The sequence below is a fragment of the Ambystoma mexicanum genome, chromosome 2p, assembly GCF_040938575.1.
Source record: "Ambystoma mexicanum isolate Mex_15411 chromosome 2p, UKY_AmexF1_1, whole genome shotgun sequence".
In the NCBI taxonomy this organism is placed as follows: domain Eukaryota; kingdom Metazoa; phylum Chordata; class Amphibia; order Caudata; family Ambystomatidae; genus Ambystoma; species Ambystoma mexicanum.
The window spans coordinates 449,396,637-449,422,441 of NC_090923.1; the positions used below are offsets into that span (position 1 = coordinate 449,396,637).

The following is a 25,805-nucleotide window of genomic DNA, read 5'->3' on the forward strand; positions in this document are numbered from 1 at the left end:
GCAAATGTGAGATCTGTGTCTATTCTGGGTTACATGTACCTTTTACATACAGTCCTGCATTAATACTACAGAGTGCTTACCTTTCTGGATTCTATTGATATAAAGTCTCGTGTATCTATGCTAGAACAGAAGTAACGTCTTCGTGGACTGATTAACAAGTAGCATTTGAAGGCCAACATTTTCAGTCTGATTAGAGCAAATATGAAGAGGGTAAGGGGACGTAAAGGGAGTAAACATCCTTATGATCATTGCTGTGAGGCAGCATATCAACCTATGGGTTGTGATTGTGGCGAGTGGGGGGGCGGGTCACATATTCTTGATCACTTAATTCCTTTGGTTTGGTGGAGGCGGGGCCCCAAAGAAGTCCATGCCCAGGGCCTCAAAAGTGAGTAAAATGGCCCTGGGACCTGCATGAATTCATTAAAGGCCAGCTAAGAATGATTGGGTGTGCCCAAGAATACAGAGAGCATCCCTTTTATACTTCAAAACTAGTACAATCAGCACTCCCAAAAGGAATTGTAAATTCAAAGGCAACCTTCCCACAGAGGAAAATGGAGGATTAAAACAAGCAAGATGGCAATTTTGTCACGGATTTAAACACAGCAGCAGTGCAGCTTCACACAAATAAGCCGTATGCTCACATTGGGACACGTTTAATCCGGAAAGACCCGCCATACCTGAACCAGCAGTTCCAACTTCCTGTCGTCAAGCAGCTGCACCTGGCACTGCCTGCCTTCTGTCATCTGTAAACGTAAAGGACGTGACATCAGCTTAGTGAATCAGAGAGCCTTCTCAGCCAACGTCAAAGAGGTGAAGCATTGCTGGCCGCACATGATCTCACCTTGCCCGGTGGTAAGCCCCCTTTCAAGGGGTTTTAATCATTTAATGAAATGCTATGACGCTTCAAGCAAGCTTCTTAAATGCGTTAAATCTGAACGCCACTCACCACACAGCGCTACATCTCCAACACTGGCTGCAGGATTAAAGCATCAGAAACCGAGCCCCTCTAATCACATTCTGCTGAGGCTCAGCCCCTCTAATCACATTTTGCCGAACAAGGCGTTCAGAAGTTAATATCTCCTCAGTATTGTTAAAAGGCTATTTTTTCCACAATCGCTCCCTGGCTTATTAGACTTTCAGTTTTCCAGATACTATCGCATTACCCAGAATGCAGTGCGGACAACCTTTATCGCTGGCAGTGCTTGGAACAAATGTACTATTTTCAGGGTTCCAATACGAATAAGTGAATAATATTGCTTTGTGTAATGAATTCAAAGGAAAGGTCAATCAAACAAAACATGACCAGCTGATAAAAATGAAGTGAAAATAAAGCCAACAAAAGGTGCGCCAGGAAGTGGACGAGGAAGGAAAAGGGAGGCCGGCGGACTAGGCTGGTCGAGGAAGCGGTCTGGGAACATTATGGGGCAAGCTTTGAGCCAAGTCTGAGCTCATACTTATCAGGCACTGCATCGAGGGAAAGCTTGCGTAAACTCTTAAAACCCAACAATTCACAAAACAGAACCTTATTAATGAAAGCAATGGCATGGATTGAAGCAGGGGAGCGGACGTATGAATTTCCGGGGGGGGGGCCCACATACAGGAAGTGACATCACTGGCAGTTATAGGACCGCAAATTTGCATGTAGTCGCCAACTTGGTGCAACAGCGCGTGGGGGTGGTGGCGCGCACAGCGCAGAACAGTGGAAACATTGGCTAGCATGTACTGCATATATTAAAGTCAAGTAAGAAGGAGATTTAAGCCTTCGAGTTGCATTCCAGTAGGCCATCACTGCCCCTACTCCACCCCTCTATAATCATCCAGGTTGTAGTAGCCTTCAACAGACAGAGCAACACAACTAGGATGGAAGAACGAAATTCCGTCCCATCCTGTGAGTGTGTCATACGTCAGAGCAAAGACTGTGCATGTGCCTCCTACCTTGGAGCACAATCTCACTAATTTGGTGAAAATCTCGCAAGTGGGAGCATGGGAATCCCCTGCATGTTGTGGGCTGCAGACCCCGGATCACATGCTCACTTCTTCAGTGTTGCAGTCCTGCTGAGAAATGACAATTCTGAGCATGTGAGCAGTAGGCTGGATCAGTGCTGCCCCATAAAAGGTGTAGAAGCCTCTGTGAGAAGTGGCAGTACTGTCCCAATGGTGAGAAGTGTAGTATTTTCACATTAACTATGCTTAAGAACTTTGGGTTATTGAATAGTGCTGCTACATTCTGAGTAATTCTATCCCTTTAAATATATGAGTTCTTGTATAACCACGACAGTGTTGAGTTATTCTCATGATGACAGACTTGCTGAATAGTTCTGGTTCTGTATCATTAAATGTACTAGTATCGGAAGGATAGCTCAGGGGCAACGAGCTTGCCTTGGAAGCAAGACGACACAGAGCAACACAGGTTCGCTCCCTCGGTCTGCGCAACACAGGTTTGCTCCCTCGGTCCGCGCAACAAAGGTTCGATCCCTCGGTCCGTGCAACACAGGTTCGCTCCCTCGGTCCGCGCAACACAGGTTCGCTCCCCCAGTCCGTGCAACACAGGTTCGCTCCCTCAGTCCGCGCAACACAGGTTCGCTCCCCTAGTCCGCACTTAGAAACCTCTGGGTAATACACACATTATAAATAACCAATTAAAATAAAAAGAAATACATCTGTTGAGAAGTGCTGGGGCCTTGTCAATAAGAGTGTAGCAGCTCAACTGAGAAGTGCTGATGTTGTCCCATCAAAAGTATAGCAGCCCACTAAGATGAACTAGCATTGCCTCAACAAAAGCATAGTATTATCGCAGAGAAGATTCAACAATTATAGAAGCCCTGTTACAGCAGTACTATCCCATCAAGAGTATAGCGACCTAACTGAGGAGTACCAGCATTGCCCCATTTCAAATATGGCAGCTCTACTAGAAAGTGCTGGCTCATACGCCTCCGCTCCCCGCCCATAGCATTCACCATCACCACGTGCACACTCAGAGACATGCAAACAGTCTAATTTGCCCTCTCCCTGCCCATACTCCCTTCCCCCTCCCTCACTTTGCATCTGTACCTCAATTTCTAAAAATCGTTTTGGGTCGAGTGTATCTCTACATCTGTTCACCCCTCTTGCCAAGAGGGGTGCACAGATGTACAAATACACCAAACCCAAAACGATTTTTAGAAATTGAGGGACAGACTTGTTTTGCATCTGTGCCTCCATTTCTATAAATCGTTTTGGGTTGGGTGTACCTCTACATCTGTACACCCCTCTTGGCAACAGGGGTGCAGAGATGTACAAATACACCCAACTCAAAAGATTTTTAGAAATTTAGGGACAGACTTGCTTTGCATCTGTGCCTCCATTTCTAAAAATCCTTCTGGGATGGGTGTACCCCTATATCTGTTCACCCCTCTTGCCAAGAGGGGTGCACAGATGTACAAATACACCAAACCCAAAACGATTTTTAGAAATTGAGGGACAGACTTGTTTTGCATGTGTCCCTCAATTTCAAAAAATCGTTTTGGGTTGGGTGTGCCTCTACATCTGTGCACCCCGGTGCACAGATATAGAAGTATACCCAAACCAAAACGATTTTTAGAAATTGAGGGACAGATGCAAAGCAAAAGTCTCTTGCTTTGCATCTGTCCCACAATTTCTAAGCATCGTTTTTCCCCAGCTTTTACCCGGGCCGCCAGAGAGAGACATAGTATGGATGGAACAAAGGGCCATCCATACTGCGTCTCTTCTCTCCGGCGGGGGGGGGGCTCAGCCCCGACTTCATTCTGCCGGGGGCAGCTCCCCCCCCGTACTCGGCGCCCCTGGATTGAAGGCCGTACCAGGAACTGAAGTGTTCTCTCGCTTCCGGCTGGATGTACGCAGGAGTTTATTTTCAATGAGGTGGAATGGAAATGCAATGTGTAAAAGTAATGTGTAAGACTTCTATGCACTACATTTACGTTAGACCTCGCTTTTTTTCATTTGTATGGTGGAGTGTGGGTGCGGATCATAAGTTGCTTTCCCTTTCTCTTTCTCCGTCATACAAACGCTCAAGCATTTACGCCAGCATGACATTTTTATTCTGGTGTAAATGCTGTGGACTCCTATGGAATCCGCCTACTTTTTACAGCAGCAAAAAGTAATCGGATTCCATAGAAATCTATTGTAAACACGGCCTGTGCAAAAGAGTGGCACAAAAGTGAGTATGCCAACAAGTTAGAGTACCCTTTTGCACTCCGCCAGACAAAATATGAAAATGGCATTCAGGGGACCAGTGATGTTCCCTCAGTGTAAAGTACCACAAACTGGAAAGTTGAGCCCCAGAGTATTTCACCAGAAGAGAAACCAAAGGATGCTGCTGCCCTTCCACTTGCCCTGCAGGAGTACTCTGACACTATCAATGTAAGGTCAGAGTTAACTGAAACCGTGCAAAAGATCATCCATAGTTCAAGCCTTTCTCTTTCAGTTAATATCTTAGCCAGATGCCCTCTCTGCTGTGAAAGGTACAGAAACCCATGGACCAGGTGCATGGAGGCAGATTCTCATCGCTGATGCTATCAGAACATATTTACCATTGTAGTTTTCACTTCACTCCCAACCAACTTCTATCCTATGAGTACTTACTGCACACAAACCTCCAACCTCTGAAGTGTGCCATGTGTATGCCTATCCTCCAATCAATTCGTTTTGTGGATTGAAACATTCGATTTTGTTTGAAAGTAATATTGATTGCAGTAGTTCCTAGATTATGTGTGATTGAGGTGCAAGGATGACCACACCATAATATAGCAGGATGTGGTTAGGTTGCCATGGGGTTTGTCCATGACATTGAGGCTCTGTCTCTGGTGTATGCCTGTAGCCTGGTGGCGGGTGTAGTCAGATTCCTACATTATGTGTGATTGAGCTGTAAGGAATAACCACACCATGATATATCAGGATGTGGTTAGGTTGCCATGGGGTTTGTCCATGATATTGTGGCTCTGTCTCTGGTGTATGCCTGTAGCCTGGTGGCGGCTGTAGTCAGATTCCTACATTATGTGTGATTGAGCTGTAAGGATGACCACACCATGATATATCAGGATGTGGTTAGGTTGCCCTGGGGTTTGCCCATGACATTGAGGCTCTATTTCTGGTGTAAGCCTGTAGCCTGGTGGCAGGTGCAGCCAGATTCCTAGATTATGTGTGATTGAGGTGCCAAGATATAGCAGGATGTGGTTAGGTTGCCATGGGGTCTGTCTATGACATCGAGGCTCTGTCTCTGGTGTATGCCTGTAGTCTGGTGGCGGGTGCAGCCAGATTCCTAGATTATGTGTGATTGAGGTGTAAGGATGACCACACCATGATATAGCAGGATGTGGTTAGGTTGCCATGGCATTTGTCCATGACATTGAGGCTCGGTCTCTGGTGTATGCCTGTAGCCTGGTGGCGGGTGCAGATTCCTAGATCATGTGTGATTGAGGTGTAAGGATATAGCAGGATGTGGTTAGGTTGCCATGGGGTTTGTCCATGACATTGAGGCTCTGTCTCTGGTGTATGCCTTTAGCCTGGTGGCGGGTGCGGTCAGATTCCTACATTATGTGTGATTGAGCTGTAAGGATATAGCAGGATGTGGTTAGGTTGCCATGGGGTTTGTCCATGACATTGAGGCTCTGCCTCTGGTGTATGCCTGTAGCCTGGTGGTGGGTGCAGTCAGATTCCTACATCATGTGTGATTGAGCTGTAAGGATATAGCAGGATGTGGTTAGGTTGCCGTGGGGTTTGTCCATGACATTGAGGCTCTGTCTCTGGTGTATGCCTGTAGCCTGGTGGCGGGTGCAGTCAGATTCATACATTATGTGTGATTGAGCTGTAAGGATATAGCAGGATGTGGTTAGGTTGCCATGGGGTTTGTCCATGACATTGAGGCTCTGTCTCTGGTATATGCCTGTAGCCTGGTGGCGGGTGCAGTCAGATTCCTACATTATGTGTGATTGAGTGTAAGGATATAGCAGGATGTGGTTAGGTTGCCATGGGGTTTGTCCATGGCATTGAGGCTCTGTCTCTGGTGTATGCCTGTAGCCTGGTGGAGGGTGCAGTCCGTTTCCTACATCATGTGTCATTGAGCTGTAAGGATATAGCAGGATGTGGTTAGGTTGCCATGGGGTTTGTCCATGACATTGAGGTTCTGTCTCTGGTGTATGCCTGTAGAGTGGTGGCGGATGCAGCCGATATCTGTCGATATATTCTCAGATGTGTTCTGTAAATGAATGTAAACTGCCCGTAAGAGGACTGAAGAGAAGAAATTGATATTCCATACCTTAGGGATAAAAAACGCTTCTACTCTGCCAGGTTATTTGAGTTTGACGTTTCTTTCTTCATACATATTAATTAGTCCACCTTCATATCAGGACTTAAGGTGCTTTGTAGCTCTGAAAATTCAACAACAACAAAAAAGGTCTGGAAGCCCCTCTACCAAGAATGAACACAGTCAAATAACCTGCTCTCTTGGAAGGTGCCCACTCGGGAGGGTCTCCAATCACGTTTTAACTCACTGCACCTTTCATAGAGGAGAAAACTCCAATTGCATATCAGTCTGGTCCGACCAACTTGGGAACTCCAGCACTGAAATGCTAGGCAATTCTCCTCTGAACAAGAGTACCAACAGCAACCCCAGACACGTTTTTCGGCTCAATGTGCTTCGAGAGGCACAGCTTTGCCTCACTGATAAGGTACTGTGGCAGCTACTGGAAAGTCCAACAATACATGGGCTCACCACGGTCACATTAACTTGATTTGTCCTTACTGGCAGAGTGAGCTAATCCCACATTCAAGGAATAAACTCTGCCTGCAGGTTACTGTGTACTTGCTCTCTGGCATGCCAAACGCTGATTGGTGTGTCATATGCTAATATATGTAGGACTTTATAAGCACGCTAGTATGATATATCTTTCCATGTGGGAATATTTTATTGTGTCTAGAATTTGCCCCAATCCATTCCTAAAAATCACCTGTGTGAGTCCCGTTGAGTCCTGCTTTGCGCGGCACTCTATCCTGCTGTTGGAGGACTTTCCTTGCACAAGCCTGAACTTTGCATTATATTGCGGACTACCTTTCCCACAAGGCATTGTGGCCATCAAGTGAGAGGCGGGTCCATAAAAGAACCAAGGTGCGTGCACTGCGTGCGCGCACCCGTGTGAGTCCCGTTGAGTCCCGCTTTGCCGCGGCACTCTATCCTGCTGTTGGAGGACTTTCCTTGCACAAGCCTGAACCTTCATCAAGAACAGCGTATTTGTTTGTTATTATTATATTTTGACCACTTATACATATGTTTATCTGTTTAGGCATTGTGGCCATCAAGTGAGAGGCGGGTCCATAAAAGAACCCAGGCACGCGCACCGCGCGCACACACCCGTGTGAGTCCCGTTGGGTCCCGCTTTGCCGTGGCACTCTATCCTGCTGTTGGAGGACTTTCCTTGCATTGCGGACTACCTTTCCCACAGGGTGAACCTTCATCAAGAACAGCGTATTTGTTTGTTATTATTATATTTTGACCACTTATACATATGTTTATCTGTTTAGGCATTGTGGCCATAAAGTGAGAGGCGGGCGCGCACCCGTGTGAGTCCCGTTGAGTCCTGCTTTGCCGCTTCGCTGCGGCGTTCGGGGCTTTCGGGTTTCCGGGTTTGGTGCTCTCTCCCACACGTGTGCTTCTATTTTGTCTATTGTGTCACTGAACAGAGCCTCTGTGAGTATAGTTGCGAGACAAGTTCTCTGTTTACAACCGAGGGTTGCTATTTGAGCTCATGGCGTTTAAACTGAAGGGTCGCTACCGACTCACAACGGCCATGCCCTCCAATATACTCCAACGTATTATGTCTGAGTTGCAGCCCCTTCATGATGAGATACCGACAGCCACGGCGGCTGTCAATACGTGCTCGACGCCAATCCCTCGAACTCCCTGCTCTAATACCAAATCGATTAATAAGAAGAAAGGGGCCGTGTTGAACAATTTTGATATTCGCAAATATGGTTTTGGAACTGTAGGGACTGCTGCTCCAGCTGCCATTCCAATTGCACATGAATTACAACCATCCACTATCAATGGTGATGTTGCTTCGAACTGTGCCACAGGAGTATGTGATCATGCTCCCTCTGCTTCTGATGAAAAATCACAGGTGGAAGGAAATGCTAAAGATGCTAACACTGGTATTTCTCTTACAGACAGTATGATATTACGCAATGTTCTATCTGGCGTCCCGTGCCTTGGGAATTCTGATATTCCAAATGCCATTGAAGATACAGTAATTGAACTTGATTCTATTAACTCTTGTTTCTCGGCCAGAGTATGGCTCTAATCTTTCACAGTCGCCTGCCATGTTCCAGCATTCTAGCTGTAATATTTCAGCTCTAGCCGTGTCTTATATTGCCCCGACGCCACGCAGAGCTAATAGAGAAACACAGATCCCACCAAAAATATCTGAGCCTTCTAAAACCTCTCAATTGACTCTTGAGGTGATGAATTTGCATTACTGGCTCTTGCCAAGCTATTTGAATCTGTTGATAGTACACTTAAAGGCCTCACAGACAATTTTGATATGATGAGACGTGAACAAATAACCATGACAACTGCCATTGATCAATTGCAAAGTGGTCTCAATGAGAAACTCAATAATGCACTCAATCTACAAAAGGATATAGCCCAGTCTCTGGCCCAGAAGCAAACTGCAAATGTGAAAAACAACACGGCTTGTGCTGATGCCTATACACAAACAATCAAGAACATAGATTGCCAAATTGTAGAAAATATTTCCAATTCCACAATTAGCGATCCGTCCCCTCCCATTACACAGTCAGCCCAGCTAAAAACATCTGTGCCGCTTGTCAAAGGAATTATAACTGAAAAATATGTGGTGACGGATCTTATTCCCTCACCACATGTTGTCCAACACCCCAGTCACATGGATAAAGCCATGTATACGACGCTTGATCCTAAAACCACCTATCCTGTCTTTGATTTAAGAGCTACAAACCAAGTGGCTTTACTGAAATCTAAAACAAAGAAATCACAGGAACAAAAAAAAATAATTGAAGAACGTTAAATCCTCTAAAATAGTGGCTACGTCTTCTACCAAACAATTCATTAATAACTTAGCGCATGCTAATAGCAGATCACTTGTTGCTTCGAGCTCCATAACAAAAACAATATGTAGCTTTGGCGAACTTGAAAAAAAATAAACACCTGGAGTCTTGTGTTTCTCCGAGAGTGATTACAGATCATCCCCCTCTAGATGAACTGATTAAATTAGCTGTAGTCCTTCAGCCTCTCAGTCAACCAATTCCAAGAGCGCATCTCTGCCTCCCTAATTGGGCCCAACCAGCATTACTCTAAAAGAAAATGCTGGGCTTTCCAACGATACTGTGGCATCAAGGAAAGCTCTAAGGCGCGAAATTGATCTATATTTAGAGCAGCGAAAATTTTAACCTCCTTGCTTTCCTATCATAGCAAATGGTCCGGCTAAAGGTGCTGCTGTACCTATAATCACATCTTTGCCAGTGGTGAACACCAATGAAAATAAGGACCTCATACTCAAACGAGTATCTTTTGCTGAGTCAGAGTATCAGGCGTCAGAGTGCTCATCACACGCGAATGTAAACAATGGCAATTTTTTTCAAACTGACCTTGAGGAAATCAGAGATTCCATTGCTCGTTTGTGGCAGCTGAACTCGAGACAAGGTCCTGTGTCCCCACCAAGCACAACTCCAGACAATAATCAAAAAAGCTCTCAGATCACGAATAGGCACATGCTTGTGTCATCCAACATGACATCTACAAGACAGTCCTTACCGCCATACAAAAAGCTAAGCTCCAAAGTGGAAACAAGGCACTCTTTGCTACTCACATGTCGACCAGAAACCACGCCATCCTATATCATGCATCGACAGAGCATTCTAAAACTTTCTCTGATACTATTGCGCTCAGAGAAATCGGGTCCGACGATTTAGATCAAATTGAGTTCCCCAATAAAAATAACCTTGGTACTGTTCTCATATGGACCCGATCTTTGATAATACGCAATATTATTTGGGCAGCAAAGGATGCTCTGTTCAATTTAGGTTTTTTGATTTCACCCAATGCTGATACGAAAAGTCCCTTAAAATCTTGTCTTAAGACCGTTCAGAATTCTCATTTTTACACTTCAAAACATAATGCATCAGAAATTTCAGCTGGTCCCAAGGAATATAGTCACATTACAAGAGTATAACTAGAATTGGCTGACGACCAGGTGTGCCTGTCAGTAATTAGTTTGAATACTCGAGGATTTAGTCACCTCATCAATAATACTCAGAGCATCCTGGGAGATTACGATCTTATATTTCTCCAGGAAACTTGGCTGTCAACTCCCCCTACCTGGAATAATTATGACACTCAGTTAGAACCTGCAATAGGAGCTTCTAAAGGAAGGCCTATGTCAGGTTTGCTCACCGCGATAAACATCTTGGCTAATATGAAATTGTTTCCACTGCCTGCTGTTAATTCTTTCATCCAATGCTGACATGTTACTGTTAGTTCTTTCAAAATTGCCTGTATTAATTTATACTGGAATCCTATGGGCATTTTCGACTATGTTGTGTCTTAAAAATCTGGCAAATGCTTTGGAGAATATTATTCTGTCATATGGCATTATACATATTATTGTCGCAGGTGATCTGAATCTACATCTCTTGAACGGAGAATTATCCAAAAAACAAGAACGAGTAGAACAGTGGAACAATTTTGTGAAAGCCTGGAATTTGGTGATGCTGAATGGCACGAGCACGGCTGATTCCCCTCCTCTTGCAACTTGGTTTAGACTGAATCAGAGTGCGACTATTGACTATATTTTTGTTTCAAGAAGTCTCTTTGGTCATATAACTGATTTTGTAGTAAAAACATATGAACACAGTGATCACCGACCGCTGACATTCAAGTTAACTTTGACCTCTGCCCCGTGCCCACAGAGACAATTGTTCTTAGGCTCGGTTGAAAAAAATAACTCTTTAAATCGGCTGAAATGGTCCGACAAATCACTTATACGCTACCGTGATCATTTAAAAGTATGTGACCAGGTAGGCTTGGAAACGGCTCTCTTAAACAATTTTGCTCCTTATGATCTAATGCAGTTATATGCTACCAATCAGAATTCAAAGCCAAACATAATTCAAGCATGTGATAACGCTGTTCACTTTAGGAAATCATTGTTTAGAAAGCAGAAAAGACAAGTCCAAACTGCACCACCGGCCCTAAGAGCTGTAGCCTTGAGAACTATTAAAACTGCTTATAGAAATTGGATGCATGAATAGAAATGAACCAAACAACAAAAAGATGGCGAATCTATGCTAAAGCACATTCAAAGTAAAAATACTGCTCAAATCTAGCAAATGCTCAATTTGGTAACTAAGGAGTCACAACTAACTTCCCAAATAAATGGCGTCACGGAAAATGACTCGACAACTCATTTTTCGGCCATCTATGCTGCTCCAACTCCACATGAGACTCCTAGCCTGCTGCCTATCACTTTTGATCTGAAATTTGATGAAGATGACATTCGTTACTTCATCAATAAGGCCAGCATGTCTCGAGCCCCTGGTCCTGATGGACTATCTAACGCAGTACTAAAAAAGAATCTTGACCTCTGGGCCTCCATCCAGGCTCCTCCTGACTGAGCCTGACACCCATTGCACCTCAGAGGTCTGAGCAGGAGCTCCCTCTTCCTTCCGCTGCTGGAGCAGCTTTATGCAACCTTTACCTTTGGTTGTTTTTCAAGGTAAGCCAGGAGGCTTATCACTGCATCTGACTTCGACTTCCACATTCACTCGAAATTGGAAATCCCCATTTGCTATGAGGCTGACATCTTTCTAATACCTCCCTGCCTTTTCCCAGCACCCTAGGATACTGGGGTTAGAAAACAAAGCTCACCTCACCTAGATTCGACTCTGCAAAAACCACAAGGTTTTTGCCATTCCAAGATGGCCGCCGCCACTTCTGTGGCTTGCCTGTAACCATCTGGTGTTCCTGTTTTCCCCTGATTGGCTGTCCGTAGCTTCTTAGCCCAGTGGGAGGCACCGGCAGGCGTAAGCCGGCCCCCCACGAAGGCAACCAACAAAGGCTCCTCCTGACTGAGCCTGACCGAGCTGGACGTGCTCGAGTGCTCCTTCCCATACACGTGCCATCCCTCTTCTTAACCAAGGTGAGACTTGCTGGCACTACACTATTGCCGCACTTCAACCTGTATTTGTGACTCAACGTGCGTACAGCAAGACCCTCCCGCCTGCGCCCCTGCAAGAGCAATAACCGATACACTAAGTATCATGCCCGCATAACGTGGCCAGTGCCTTTATTCCCAATTTATACACGTCGGTATCCCCCGCCCACTGGATCCGCTGTGCGTGCGTCCGATTGCTGAATTCCATATGCCTCATTAACTTTCCAACGCTCACCGGACTACGGCGCCTGAACTGTGTTTTCACTACATAACAATCTCTGTACGCTGTAAATACAGACCAGATATGTGCCTAGTTAAATTCGCCTTAACCTCCTGTCGCGTGCGGCGACTACACCTATCCTTATGTTTAAACGTGCCCTTCTAATGTATGTATCAAGGTTTGTTACCTGCATCTGCCATTACCGTATTATCTAGCTTGGGACAGTGCATCCGCTCGATCGTATGTTAACATTGCCTACTTTCTCCCTACTACATTGCAAGTGCCTTTGGTACAATTGAGATACATTTGCATACATTATGTACCTATAACTTACCTTAACTTGTATGCTAACTATGCCATTTAGGCCATTGATTTGATGCTATTTGTGCACATCTGTCCCTGAACTGCTGAGTATGTCTGGACTGTTTAAGGCTATCTGTCCCTTAGTGACCTGCTTGGTTTGGATTATTTCTGTTCTGTACCACGTGTTGCTACATTGAACCCATGTACCGCCTTGTGTTTTAGCCAATTGTTACCACTCGATGTTAGACATTTCATTTAGCCATAGCATTTAGTCGAATCGGCCCACACCTAGAACCTATGTGCTACCATTGGCATTTGCTAACTGCCTTATTTTACAACTAGATGCTGCCTTTATGTAACTCCTGGCTAATTGCTTCTATTCTGAACTACCTGGTATCACCTTATTACAACCTAGCCAAATTGATTAACTGGGCCACTAAAGCTGTGGCTGTATTCACTGCGGCAACCTAGACGAACTTCAGTGAACATAGCTCTAGACACTGCATTTCATCTTCAAGTTCCAGTACCACAGACACCGAGTTCCTAATCACTGCCCACTGGCATTGCTTACCTCCACTATGTCTTGGTGCCTAACTACTCTCCTCCACCTATTGTACACTTACACTAGAAATTGGACTTGTCAGCCCCTCCTACATACTAATCAATACACATATACCAGTACACTTAAGGTAGCTACTACCCACACCCTGTGGATTAGTACTATGGCCTCTGCAAACCCATACCTGGATGATCCGGCACTCTGGATACGCCACTTTGTCACCAGACCATCTCCTAATCAACCTTGTACTATTACTAATAGAAACCTTAGACTTAATTCCAGAACTAGCCCACTAAAACAGCGCCCTTACTTGAAGCTATATAATAGCTCATCCTTATCTTGCAAAAACATCACAAACAATCTCGCTCCTACCTCACCGTGCTCTCACCACCCTAGCATTTTAACTAGAAATTCGAGATTAGGAGCCTGATTGGGTACTAGAAACCCCCAACCACTTGCCCACAAGAGCAACAAACACTTGCGTAGAGATAACAACCTAGCTAATCTGGCCACTGATTCAAATAGCAACCTAGACCCCATCTCCTTGCATAACCTACCCCTCCCTCCACAAAGAAAAATATGCAAAAGACACATTAATCAAAGCAGCCTTGGTGAATGCTAGGTCCCTCCAACGCCCATGCTCTGGACATCGCTGATTTCATAACTCATGAAAAGCTCGATCTTCTGCGGTCACAGAAACCTGGCTAAATGCAGCCTCTGGTCCATCTCTGGCCCTTGCTATACCTAATTAATATGCTATCATCAGACGTGATAGAAACACCAATCAGGCGAAGGGAGGCAGACTCGCCCTCATCTTCAGAAACACCTTTGACATTAGAGTCATTCAGGACGCCCAAATCCCCTCTGCTGAATCCTTGTCCATCAAACTTCCATTATCACCTAACAATACAGCAACAGTGCACCTTATCTACCGACCACCAGGACCTATTTCCACATTCTTAGAGGATATTGTATCCCTTATATCCACGGACACTAAACCTAACTCACAAACTATCCTACTCGGGGACTTTAATCTTGGTTTTAACGACCCTAAGAATACTAACGCCCGTGATCTAGCCAACACCCTATCCGACTTAGGTCACACCCACATTATTCACGAGCCTACACATATCAAAGGAAGAACATTGGACTGGCTTACTAATATTAACTGCTCTATTGATCTCCTATCTAATGATCCTTGTATCTGGTCGGATCATCATAAAATAACCTTTTCCATCAAAGCCAATACACCTTACCCGGCTCCTATCATCGCTCCTGCTACCCGCACGAGAAACAAGAAAGACATCACACCGGATAAACTCCTTCCACTATTACTCCCCCTTCTCAACAACACTGCCACCTCTGACCCTACAGTCTTAGTGGACATTTATAATCAGGCAATTCTTAAAGCGCTGAATACCATCGCACCACTAAAATTGCGGAAATCTAAACCACAACGGCACTTAAATACATGGTTCACAATGCATCTAAGAGAATTACGCAAAACTAAAAGAACTGCAGAAGCACACTGGAAAAAATGCCCTTCAGTTACCAACAAGAATGAGCAAACCCTAGCATCCTCTAGCTACAAAGAAGCCATCTTACTCGCTAAAAAAGGCACCTACAACAAAAGGATTACGCAAGCAGAATCCAACACAAAAGAACTGTTCAAGATCCTAAAAGAATTAGAATCCCTTATTGCCCATATTGACAAATGTGTCACTGATGCACTATGGTGCAGCAACATCCAGAAGGCACTATTAGATAAAATAGGTCGGTTACAATCGAAAATCAATGCGAAAAAATGCTTGTTACTCTCTGACCCCGATTACAAACAACTCCCCAACAAGTCACCCACCTTTGAGTCAACTTGTAAGCCATTCAGCTTCTCACCCCTTTCAGTTTGGGAAGTAGAAAACATCATTAGGAAACTTAAACCGTCAAACTGCCAAGGCGATGCCTGCCCTGCCCCGATCATCAAAGCAGCAGCACATGACCTGGCACCATTCATTACTAACCTTATCGATGCCTCCTTCAAAACCGGAGTAGTGCCTGATAATTTAAAAGACACCTGGGTCATTCCACTACTTAAAAAAACAACTTGTCTAACTATAGGCCGATAACAACTGTACCCTTTTTATTAAAAATACTAGATAGAGCAGCCTACCTGCAAATACAGACTTATCTAGAATCAAACAATCTTTTGGGACTAAGGCAATCCGGCTTCCGACCCAGATATGGCACGTAAATCGCCTTAATAGACCTCACTACACAGATCCAAATCTTAAAAGACAATGGTAAACTTGCACTCCTCTTACTGCTTGATATGTCAGCAGCTTTTGACTTGGTCAACCACCAAACGCTCTGCCACCATCTGAAATCTGCAGCACACTTCTCTGATGCAGCCACTGCTTGGTGCTTGGATCAGCTCCTTCTTGGCAAACAGAACTATGAGGGTCTTCTCTCCCACTGATTATGCTGAACCTTCACCGGTACCTTGTGGGGTCCCGCAAGGCTCCTGTGTGTCTCCAACGCTCTATAATGTATTTACGAAGCCCCTCTTCGATATCCTTGACTATCTGGGTGTCACGTACACTAATTATGCGGACGACACCCAGATACTCATTCCCATATCTGGTGACTATGCAACAGACAGCATAACCCTTAATGAAATATACGCAGTAATACAAGCATGGATGGCTCATCACAGACTTTGTCTCAATGACGAAAAAACGGAGCTGCTTATCCTTGGTACTCATGCCAAATTAAAAAAACTAAACACTGCTTTTAAATCTTTCACTATCGATGGTAACACTATTCCCGTCTCAAACAACACTAAAACCCTTGGTATCTACCTGGATGCCACCTTATCCTTCTCCAAACAAACTAATGCAGTAGCATCATCAGCCACCTACACCTGTAAACTTATCACCGCATGTAGGCCGTTCATCTCCACACCTAACTGCACTATACTTGCTAGAACGTTAGTTTTGTCCAAAGTAGACTATTGTAATGCCCTCTAGTTAGGCACTAGCCATAAAAATATGAACAAACTACAAATAATTCAAAATAATGCCACCAGGGCAGCCCTCAACATCCCTAAGAAGTCACACATCTCTGAAACCAGACGCAACCTCCATTGGCTCCCAGTAGATCACAGAATATCCCTCAAAACTCTTGCCCTTACACACAAAGCCAGGGCCAACCGTGCACCATCCTACCTCACCAACCAACTTACCCCACACACATCATTAAGACCTCTTAGAGCAGCTCAAGCTAACACCATGTCCATACCAAGATTAAAACTCCATAACTCGGAAGGAGCTAGCTTCCCTGTACAAACCTCAAAGCTATGGAACACACTTCCCGCTCTCCTCAGGTCAGAACCCTCATTCAACCTATTCAAACGTAACACTAAGCGCTGGCTTCATGACCTTGACACAATGACAGCCTAACTTCCTAGATCCTAATCTTGTTGCCTGCCTAATGTATGTATGTAAATATTATATTATATGCTATATTATTATTTGCACCTTCCATTGCCTGCCACATGAAAATGACAACTTGCATGTATGTACCTGTAACACCAACGTCTGTATTTATCTGTAACCGTAACCTTGAAACCTTTGCCTCCTGCTTACTAATGTAACTGTAACCCAGTTTCCTGTAACCAGATCTAAACTTACGCACCCGTATGCCCCTGGGCCTGGCTGCGCTTTATAAATAAAACAAATACAAATATCACATTTTGGTTAATTCTACGTAACCAAAAACTACCGAAATCTTGGATTCTTTCAATTATTGTGCCTATTCATAAAAAAGGCAACCGACAGAATCCCATGAGTTACTGGCTCATCGCACTTTTAGATGTGCCTGGACAAATCTTCTGTAGACTGGTCCTTCGTGACTTGAATGCCTGGTCGCTATTAACCCATCGAAGAGACCCTTTTCAAACTGGATTTGTCGCTGGACTAGGCACTGCAATTAACTTAACCCTTCTTAATGCTATCAAGTTCTCTTACACCATGCGGAAGCAGCCACTTTATGTGGCTATTGTTGATTTCCGCATGGCGTTTGATTCAGTTGATAGGGAGCTTCTTGTGCGGAAACTGGTCAAATACAAGTGCCCTGAATCGCTGATAAAAATTGTGAGCCTTTTACATACAAATACATCCGTGCAAATTAAGCTGAACATGGAAGGCCTTCTTTCAAACATTATCAAAACTGCAAGAGGTTTGAAGCAAGGATGTATACTTGCTTCAACATTGTTCAACCTCTTCTTACTGGATATAGCAGATGCTTTTGCCTCAGCTATAACAGATTCTCCTAAGTTAGAAAACCAAATGATATCATGGCTTCTTTACGCGGACGATTTGGTGCTGATTTCCCAAACTCCCTCTGGGTTGATAAATCTTCTTGATGTACTTGATCAATATGTGTCTTCCAATAACTTAACAGTGAATCAGGATAAAATGCAAATCATTGTACTTGGAAAACCAAAATCGTCTTTTTCAAACAAGTATCAATGGTCAATAGCTAGTCAAAATCTACAAGTGGTTTCAGAATATAAATACTTGGGGATGAATTTCAACAATCTTATCTCTGAAAAATCGCTTGAGCTAGCAACGATATCCAAACTTACAATGTTGACATCTCAGGCCAAAATTATCTTGGCTAAATTTGGTAAGTTTACATGCACGCCCATCATGTCCTTCTATTAACAAAAGGTCTTACCGGTCATCACCTATTGGATGGAATCCGTGCTGCCCAGAACTCATGTATTTTGGAATCAGCTAGAGGCAAAGTTTTGGAAAACTGTACTCAATCTACCAAAAAGCACTCCAACTATGCTACTTAGTTAATGTTAATGTTAAAGGACATTTGTACCGCGCACTATCACCACCGTAGTGGTCCCTTGGCGCTCTTTAGGTACAAACTTGGTCTTCTTTCAATTCATATACAAGTTACCTGGAAAATGTGCACATTGATTAGGAAATGTCTTCTGGGATTCTCTAACCGATATAGTCTTGCCATTCTTGCTAATCAATTGTTGACTTCAAATCAGTTGTTTCCCTTAAATTGGAGAACGCATATTTTGAATGCTCTTGCGAATGCTGACATCTCGATTGATCTCCTCCTTATGAATCTGACCAGAGCGAAGACCAAACTCTATCCGTCTGACTGGTTATTAACTTAAGGATTTCGATAGGGATCTCTTTGGTCACAAACGATTTCGCACAATGGCAGACTATCTTGTTAAATGTCCATCCTCAACCTTGAGACTGAAAATTCTAAAGCTACAACTCAATTTGTGGCCTGTGAATGAGATTCTGGTCAGAAGAGGTCTCCTCAAAAAAGAACTAATCCACTGTTGCTTTTGCAAAGATGCATTATATACAGAAACTCTTCGTCATATTATCACGAAATGTAAATCTTTTATACCACACCGTTTGAAACTTGCTAAATGCATGACACCCAAATATATTCAAATATCCGACAATGAGATATGGGCTGAAATCTTTGGGTCTTGTAAAATTTCAGTTAGAATTGCAACCATTCATATTCCTGATGTTGCTTTCCCGTATGAGCGAAAGGCCATCGCGACTGTAAAATGAAAATGAATTAGCTAAGCATTATTATCATACGTAACACTTTGAGAAATATTTGTAATCCTTATTTTCTTTCTCATAGGCGATTGTAGAGTCATCATGATGAAATTATGTAAACATTTTAATGCTTACTGATATTTATGTATGTATTCTTTGTTTGTAATTTATGTCTAATTAACTTATATGATACCACTAAATGATGAATTCTATGTATTTGTAAAGTTGAATTGTCAACTAAATCAAATAAAATAAAAAAAAATAAAAAAATCAACAAACCTCAGGATGAGCACCTGAGTAATGTGTGTATGTATTACTTAGGCGATTGGTCTTGCATGTGTATTTACGCAAAATAAACTAGCAGTTTATATTCACTCCAAACCATCTAGTACTAGCAATTTCATTAGGCCAAACTGTTATGTTCCCAGCTAGTATTGAAATTCCCATTTCTTCTGAAAGCTTTAAATAATATACAACACAAAACCCTACTCTGCTGCCTCTCAAAAACCTCGATCCCCAGGCACTCAACTAGCGCGCCCTCAGCTGAAATGGAGACTGGCAATTTAGCAAGTCAGGACCCGTCACAAATCTGAGTACCTTGCAGGGCTGCATAAATAACTTGTTCCCAATACTACCCCGGCTCACAGGGACCAGCCATCTTCCTTTGCCTGGCCTCACGCCAGACTTATATTGCCAACGCCCCCACACTTTCACCAGTGGTAGAAGTGTGCGCAAAGAAGTAGTGGAACTATGTTCCCTGCTGGCCCGCTCCCACTACCTACAAATCCCATCGCCATACCCTCTCCCACGCGCTATCCAAACCCCCAAACAAACAAGCCTGCTCTTTAAGAGAATGTTCAGTGCAGTGCACTGACGTGCATGTTCTTCCTACACTTTTATTTTAAGAACTAAACCACTCTGGACCGGTTTCTCTTTAAAATAAAGTACAGGAACTTTTTTTTTTTTAAAGTAGAGTAGCACCGCTCCAAACCGCTCCCGCCCACTTCGACCACTGACTTTCACACATTAAGAGGTAAAGTCTGTGCCACGCAACTCCCTTTTTTGAGAAACAAACAGAACTCTGTCTATCCCAGCCTCTGGGGGGTGTAAAAAATAAATAAATTAATACATTTAAATGAAAAGTAAAGAGTTATCTTCGTTTTATTTGACCTAATCATTGTATCTCTGCCATACAGCAACGTAAAACAATTATATGATAGGTTATTTATAACACTTCCCCTGAGCTATCCTCCCAAGACAATGCAGGCTACCCCCACAAAAGTGGCCGATGGAACAGGTGCCCACCAGGGAATTTAAATTAGAGTTCCCTGTAGGCCAGTGCACTGCTGTCAACACGCTCTTTCTACGAAAAGCCAGGAATGTAAGCTTTAGTTCACTGCGTTTATGAAAACAGACACCTTTTCTCCAGCAATGGCTCTTTCAAGATGCACCCACCTGCCAAATGATGAAAGGAAGAGAAAACAATGGGCGGTTTCTGATGTGGTTCATTTTCTTCACCACCGACAATATGAACGTACCCATACTTCCTTTTCCTCTTTTGTATAATATATGACTCCATCTATTGGACCAAACATTTTGGTATGAACTTTGTTTTGCTTATTCACTCAGTCACTATATGTGCTAAAGGAATTAATAAAAAAATAAAGCTCAGTGCTTATTTCCCCTCTACCCACTCCCCATAGACTAAATATATTAACACTGTGAGCATAAGTCAAACTCTTGATCCCACCCTCTCTGAATCATTAGTTGCAAAAGAACATGCCCATTCTTCATGCGAATGGAATGCAAACATTAGAATGGAAGCGGCTAAAACTGGTGGGACTCCCATAAAACATCAAAAAGACGACTCCAAAAGTACATATGCCAGAAACACACATTGCAGACATCTGGACAATTCAGAAAACAGCATCAGGCGGATGTCACTGTTTTGGATGCATACCAGTCAGAGAACATGCTTTGCAGATGGTACAATCCAGATACACATTTCACATCTGTTGAGTAATAATAACACTCCCCTTGTAGTTACATCTGCTTTCTGAGCACATTGCATGCAATGGCTCGACCCGCCTATTATACAGGCAGTCTGTGACTTGGCTAGAAGTGGGGCACCTTTTATTGTAACACATCCAATTGCAATCACCTTTTCACAGATTCCTTAAATAACAGATCACCAAACAACTATAAAGAACAGTTTGGAGAAAGAAAAGTCCTACAACAGACCTGTTGCCAAGGAAGATGCCAATATTTGTAGCAAAACCATTTCCCAGTTAAGGAAGAATAGTGGCGGTTAGCATTGCTTAGCGAGGAATCATTCATGTAAATTATTTATAATTGAATGGGAGCTAGAGTTAAATTAGACACTCTCTAGGCTGTTTAGTGATATCATCCCAGTGTTAGAACAAGAAGAACAACACGAGTCCCTTAGCCCAGGGGAGACTGCGGATCTGCATGATAGACTGGAAAACCCGACTTATCCTAAATAATATGAGCTGCGTCTACAAATGAAATTGTCATTGTACTAGTTCCTGGTATGATAGCATTCTTCAGAGGTTTTGTATAAAACAGAGAGCAATGACATTGAGCAGTTACACAAGGAATACAAATAGCTCCTAGCCATGAAAAATCGCCAGGAAGACAATTTAATTCAGCAGTATATCAACATGACCAGCAAGCTTTCTGGTGGATAGATACCATAGAGTCACCCAGCTATGCAGCCAGGCAGAACATTCCCATAAATAAAGAAGCATGAGTATGGCCTGGAATACAGTTTTGCTGCAGATACTACCAGGTGCTGTGCTGCTGAGCTTTCATGGAGATATTATTGTTGGTGGAGGAAAGGAGTTACTGCAGCTTTAATTCAACAGCAGCGTCATTAAAAACTGGCGAGGGCGCGTAGCGCCGGCACTTGAGTCCAGTCTTGCTGCAGTCTAGCGGCAGGAAGAAGGAAGGAGTTGTCACAGAGATATACGTTTTTAGGCATAGAGCAAGCTGCGTGGACTAGCAGGCAAATACGCTTGCAAGATCAATCAGAGAAGACATCTGCGTGTGCTCCAAGGCCGGATAACGAGGTGAGCAAAATAACTAAAGAACATAGTGAATTGGAGAAAGAGTGTATACCGGTAAGCAGTGAGCACCCGGTTACGGAATTAACACTGAGGGTGGGATGTGAAAATATGAATAGCAGTGGCCCATTTTCATGGAGAAATTTAAGGAAAATAAATACATCAATCCCGATAAACTTAACACCCAGATGTTTAACAGTATATTCCACACAGAGCCCTCTGGTGGTCAACCGGAAGTAAACCCGGCGCAGGGCTGGGGGCGGAGTATTGATCACAATGGGGTCTTAAAAGTAATGGAGGAAACAGGGGGAGTACTGTGCTTTGGGGAGGATGGAGGCCAGCGGGACTCTGCCCCACAACACAGTGAACCCATGGAAGTGGTTGAATGTATGGCTGGCGACGAAACCCATGTGAAGACGGTTACATCGGGTAAACAAAATACCCCCAATAAAAGTGTAGCCCTTGGCGGATAATCTGAAGCTAGAAAGGACTTGTAGTTGAGGACGTGTGTGCATGGTAAAGAACAGGTCAGTGAGCAGGGCAATGAGTACACTATCCCAAAATTGCTGGATATACCTGATGCCGAGTTGCTTGAATCAACCAGGATAGATCCGGGCAAAGGTACAGGCAGCGATAAGGGAATAATATAGGAGGAGTTCCTTGACGTATTTGATGAACCTGGCCCTTTGAAGGAGTGGTTGATTTCAAAAGACATGGAAGTGGATTGCTATTGATGGGTGAGAAAAATGGTCTGGAGTCTACGATGCCCCCTCCCTCCCTTTCCAATAAAAAAACAACAATCCGGATGAGATCCTGCTTGCACGACTTACATGAGAAATTGTGGATATTACTTTTCAATTGGGACTGAAAAATAGAGCTGAAGCTGGAAGCCCAAAAGGAATTGAAAATAACAATTTGTCAAATTATCAGGGAGCGGATACGAAGATAAAGGTATGACCCGATGTGTAGTGGATGACCGGCAGGCTGGTGACAGGTCACGGATGGTGGGTCCTAATACCAGAAACAATTAAAAAACACAACAAAGCACCCATGAGAGAGAGCATTTAAGAACAAGACTATCATCCTCATCATCCTCTGAGGCGGTCGTCATCCTGTAGGAGGTTCCCAACTGGGAGGATCAGACCATATCAATCTAAAATAAATTTGGATATATTCACAATGCAAATGGAGAATAACAAACGGCGGCCCTCACAATCTCCCTGGCCCCCTTCATGAAATGAAATGAAGCAATAAATGACAGGTATAAAGGTCAAGCTACAATGTTAGCCAGGATACTTTCTAAAGTGGTATATACTGAAAGATTCATTTAGTTAATTCACAATAGGTTGGAGAGGGAGGCTGATAAGAGGAATACTCTTGATTCAAAATATTGTATTACACTGAGAGAGAGCATAGGATGGAGTTTATAGCCTTGAAACCCATCAAGTTGCTAAAAGATCTCACCGGGACTGGTCGAGCTAAGAACACCAAGTGAGAGGCCCAGAAGTAACCTCAGGAAAGGGAAGAATCAACTGGGCAACTTGAAAGTGGGATGGGAGAGCGCAGTTACTGCTGAAACGACAAAGTAGGGCCCAAGGGTTCATAACAACGAGGAAGGACCCAGTAGGTCACATAATGAAAAGTTGGGCAGGAATTGGAAGCGAACTACCATCCAGATGGGCTAATTGGCTTGTCTAATAGGTTGGTCCCACAACATGTCGATGTAGAAATGACTGCGTGCTAGGAAGTGATGGAAAAAGAGGAAGCTGACCAAGAGAAGAGAGAAAAGGATTTTCCGATGTTTAGTAGGAGACGACAAAAGAAGGAGATGATTAAAACACATAAAAGAAATAAGCAGCAACTAAAAAAAAAAAAACTGGCCCCTGGGCAGAAGGTTAAAATTAAAAGATGCTAGAAAATTCTTGTGACCTGGACATCCCAAGCCCTGAGGTGGTGATGGGTAACATCATGAAGGGGGAGAAGAAAGAAAATAAAAAAACGTGCATAAAGGAAATGGTGACTGAAGAGCAAAATTCTAATCAGACTATGGAGTGCATGATGGTTGAGTGTGAAGTGGAAAATGAGGTGACTTAATGAACATGTCTGTATAGTCAGAAAATTATCAGTTTAAAGTAATTGAAGTAGAATAGGAGGTTGAGATGGGGTATAGTCAAGCATAGTCTCTAAGTGAGGGTGATGAAATTACGAACTTGGAAGATAGTGAACCAGTAGTATCCTTTTTGACGCTTGCTCAGAAAAGAGCTAGGATTGATAGGGGAAAAGGTAAAGTGGAGGAGGATCGGATAGAATAGATAGAATTTAATCTGAAAAATAAAGAAAAGTGTGATAGGGCAAAGGGGGTCATTCCGAGTTGGGCGGTAAGGGTTTACCGGCACCGTTAAGGATGCCGGTGCCAGTAAACCCTTACCGCCCTATTCTGAGGTCCCTTAGCAGGTCCCAGCAGGAACGGCTGGTCTGACCAGCTGTTCTCTGCGGGTCTCGTTAAGGGACCTTGGAGCTAATAACGGGCCCGCAATTTGCAGGCCCGTTATAAGCGCCTTCCCCATTCCCATTGAGCCCTACGGGGGCTCAAATGGGAATGGGGAATGGTCTACTGAATGGGGATTTACTGGGTCCTCAAAGGTCGGAATGACCCGGTAAGTCCCCATTCTGTCAGACCGGACCCGGGTTTAGAGGCAGCCATGGTGCTAATAGCACCATGGCTACCTCCAAACTCGTAATGACCCCCAAAGTGTTTAAGATTAGAGAGACTATCAGTGGATGAAGTCTGATATTGAATAGGAGCAATGTTTTGAGATTACTGCATCATATACCAAGGTTGCAGGCTATAGGAACTTGGGACATCAAACAGGTGCAGTTTATGAAGGAGAGGGTGGTGGACCGGGTGGTTCCATCTGGAGTCTAAGCTTATTAAGAGCTTATTGTTGGAAGCATCTGGTCACTTTCTATCATTGGGCATCAAAGTAAAGTGTTTTTAGGGGCATAGAAGAGGTACATTTGAACATCCTCTGAGGGTGCTGGGGGGGAAGTAGAATGAGAAAGGAGTACTCAAAATTCAAGGTGGATGAGACAGCACCGATAAAAGTAACTGTCACAAATACAGCTGTGAGAGTGGGGAGGGAGAATGGAGAACAGATAAATACAAATAATAAAAGACTGGTCTGTTTGCGTGAACCTAACGAAAATGGAAAGCTGAACCAAGAGAGAATGGTTGGGAGAGAGATTGAACGGCTAAACATAACTTTTGATAGGAGAGGAGGGGTAGGGAGGCGAGTAATAAATGAAAGTAAAGGAAGAGTTAAAGATCAAGATGGAGGGTCCAGGGCTTGGGTGGCTGAGGCTCTGATTTTATATCCAAAAAAGTACCTTGTAGAGCAAGCAGAGCTGAAGCATCTAGTGGTCAGCTCATGGAATACAGGGGGCTTCAGACACCTCTTCAACAAAGAAGAGATAGTTTTTGATACTTTTGATATTGTATGCTTACAGTGTTGGATAGCTTTAACTTTTTCCTGAATCCCGCTAATAAGGGAATTAAAAGAAGACCATTCTCAAGCCTGTTAACATTGATTAAAAATGGCAACAGGATGGTTGTGTTGGAATGTCAGAACATTAATTATTTTATTGAACTGATCAAAGTGCGACTTGAGAAGGAAAATTGTCTTGTCTTGATGGGAGGGTATTGGTTATTTTAAATCTCTACTGGAATCCAATAGTAATTGCCACTAAGATCTTTGTATTTAATGTTAATTGTTTAATTGACAAATGGTATGTAAACATGTACAACTCAGTGATAATTGTGTTTGGGGACTTGAA

General features: G+C 43.6%; 1 protein-coding gene across 3 annotated transcripts in view; it reads right to left on the reverse strand.

Moving 5' to 3' along the window:
* FRMD4B (FERM domain containing 4B) overlaps nucleotides 1-25,805 on the reverse strand; it is a 1,720,334-nt gene that overhangs the window by 750,283 nt on the left and 944,246 nt on the right. For all 3 annotated transcript variants that reach the window (XM_069643814.1, XM_069643813.1, XM_069643812.1), the window contains one exon: nucleotides 678-743. In XM_069643814.1, coding sequence (XP_069499915.1) covers nucleotides 678-743 — 66 coding nt within the window. The remainder of the gene's footprint in view (nucleotides 1-677; nucleotides 744-25,805) is intronic.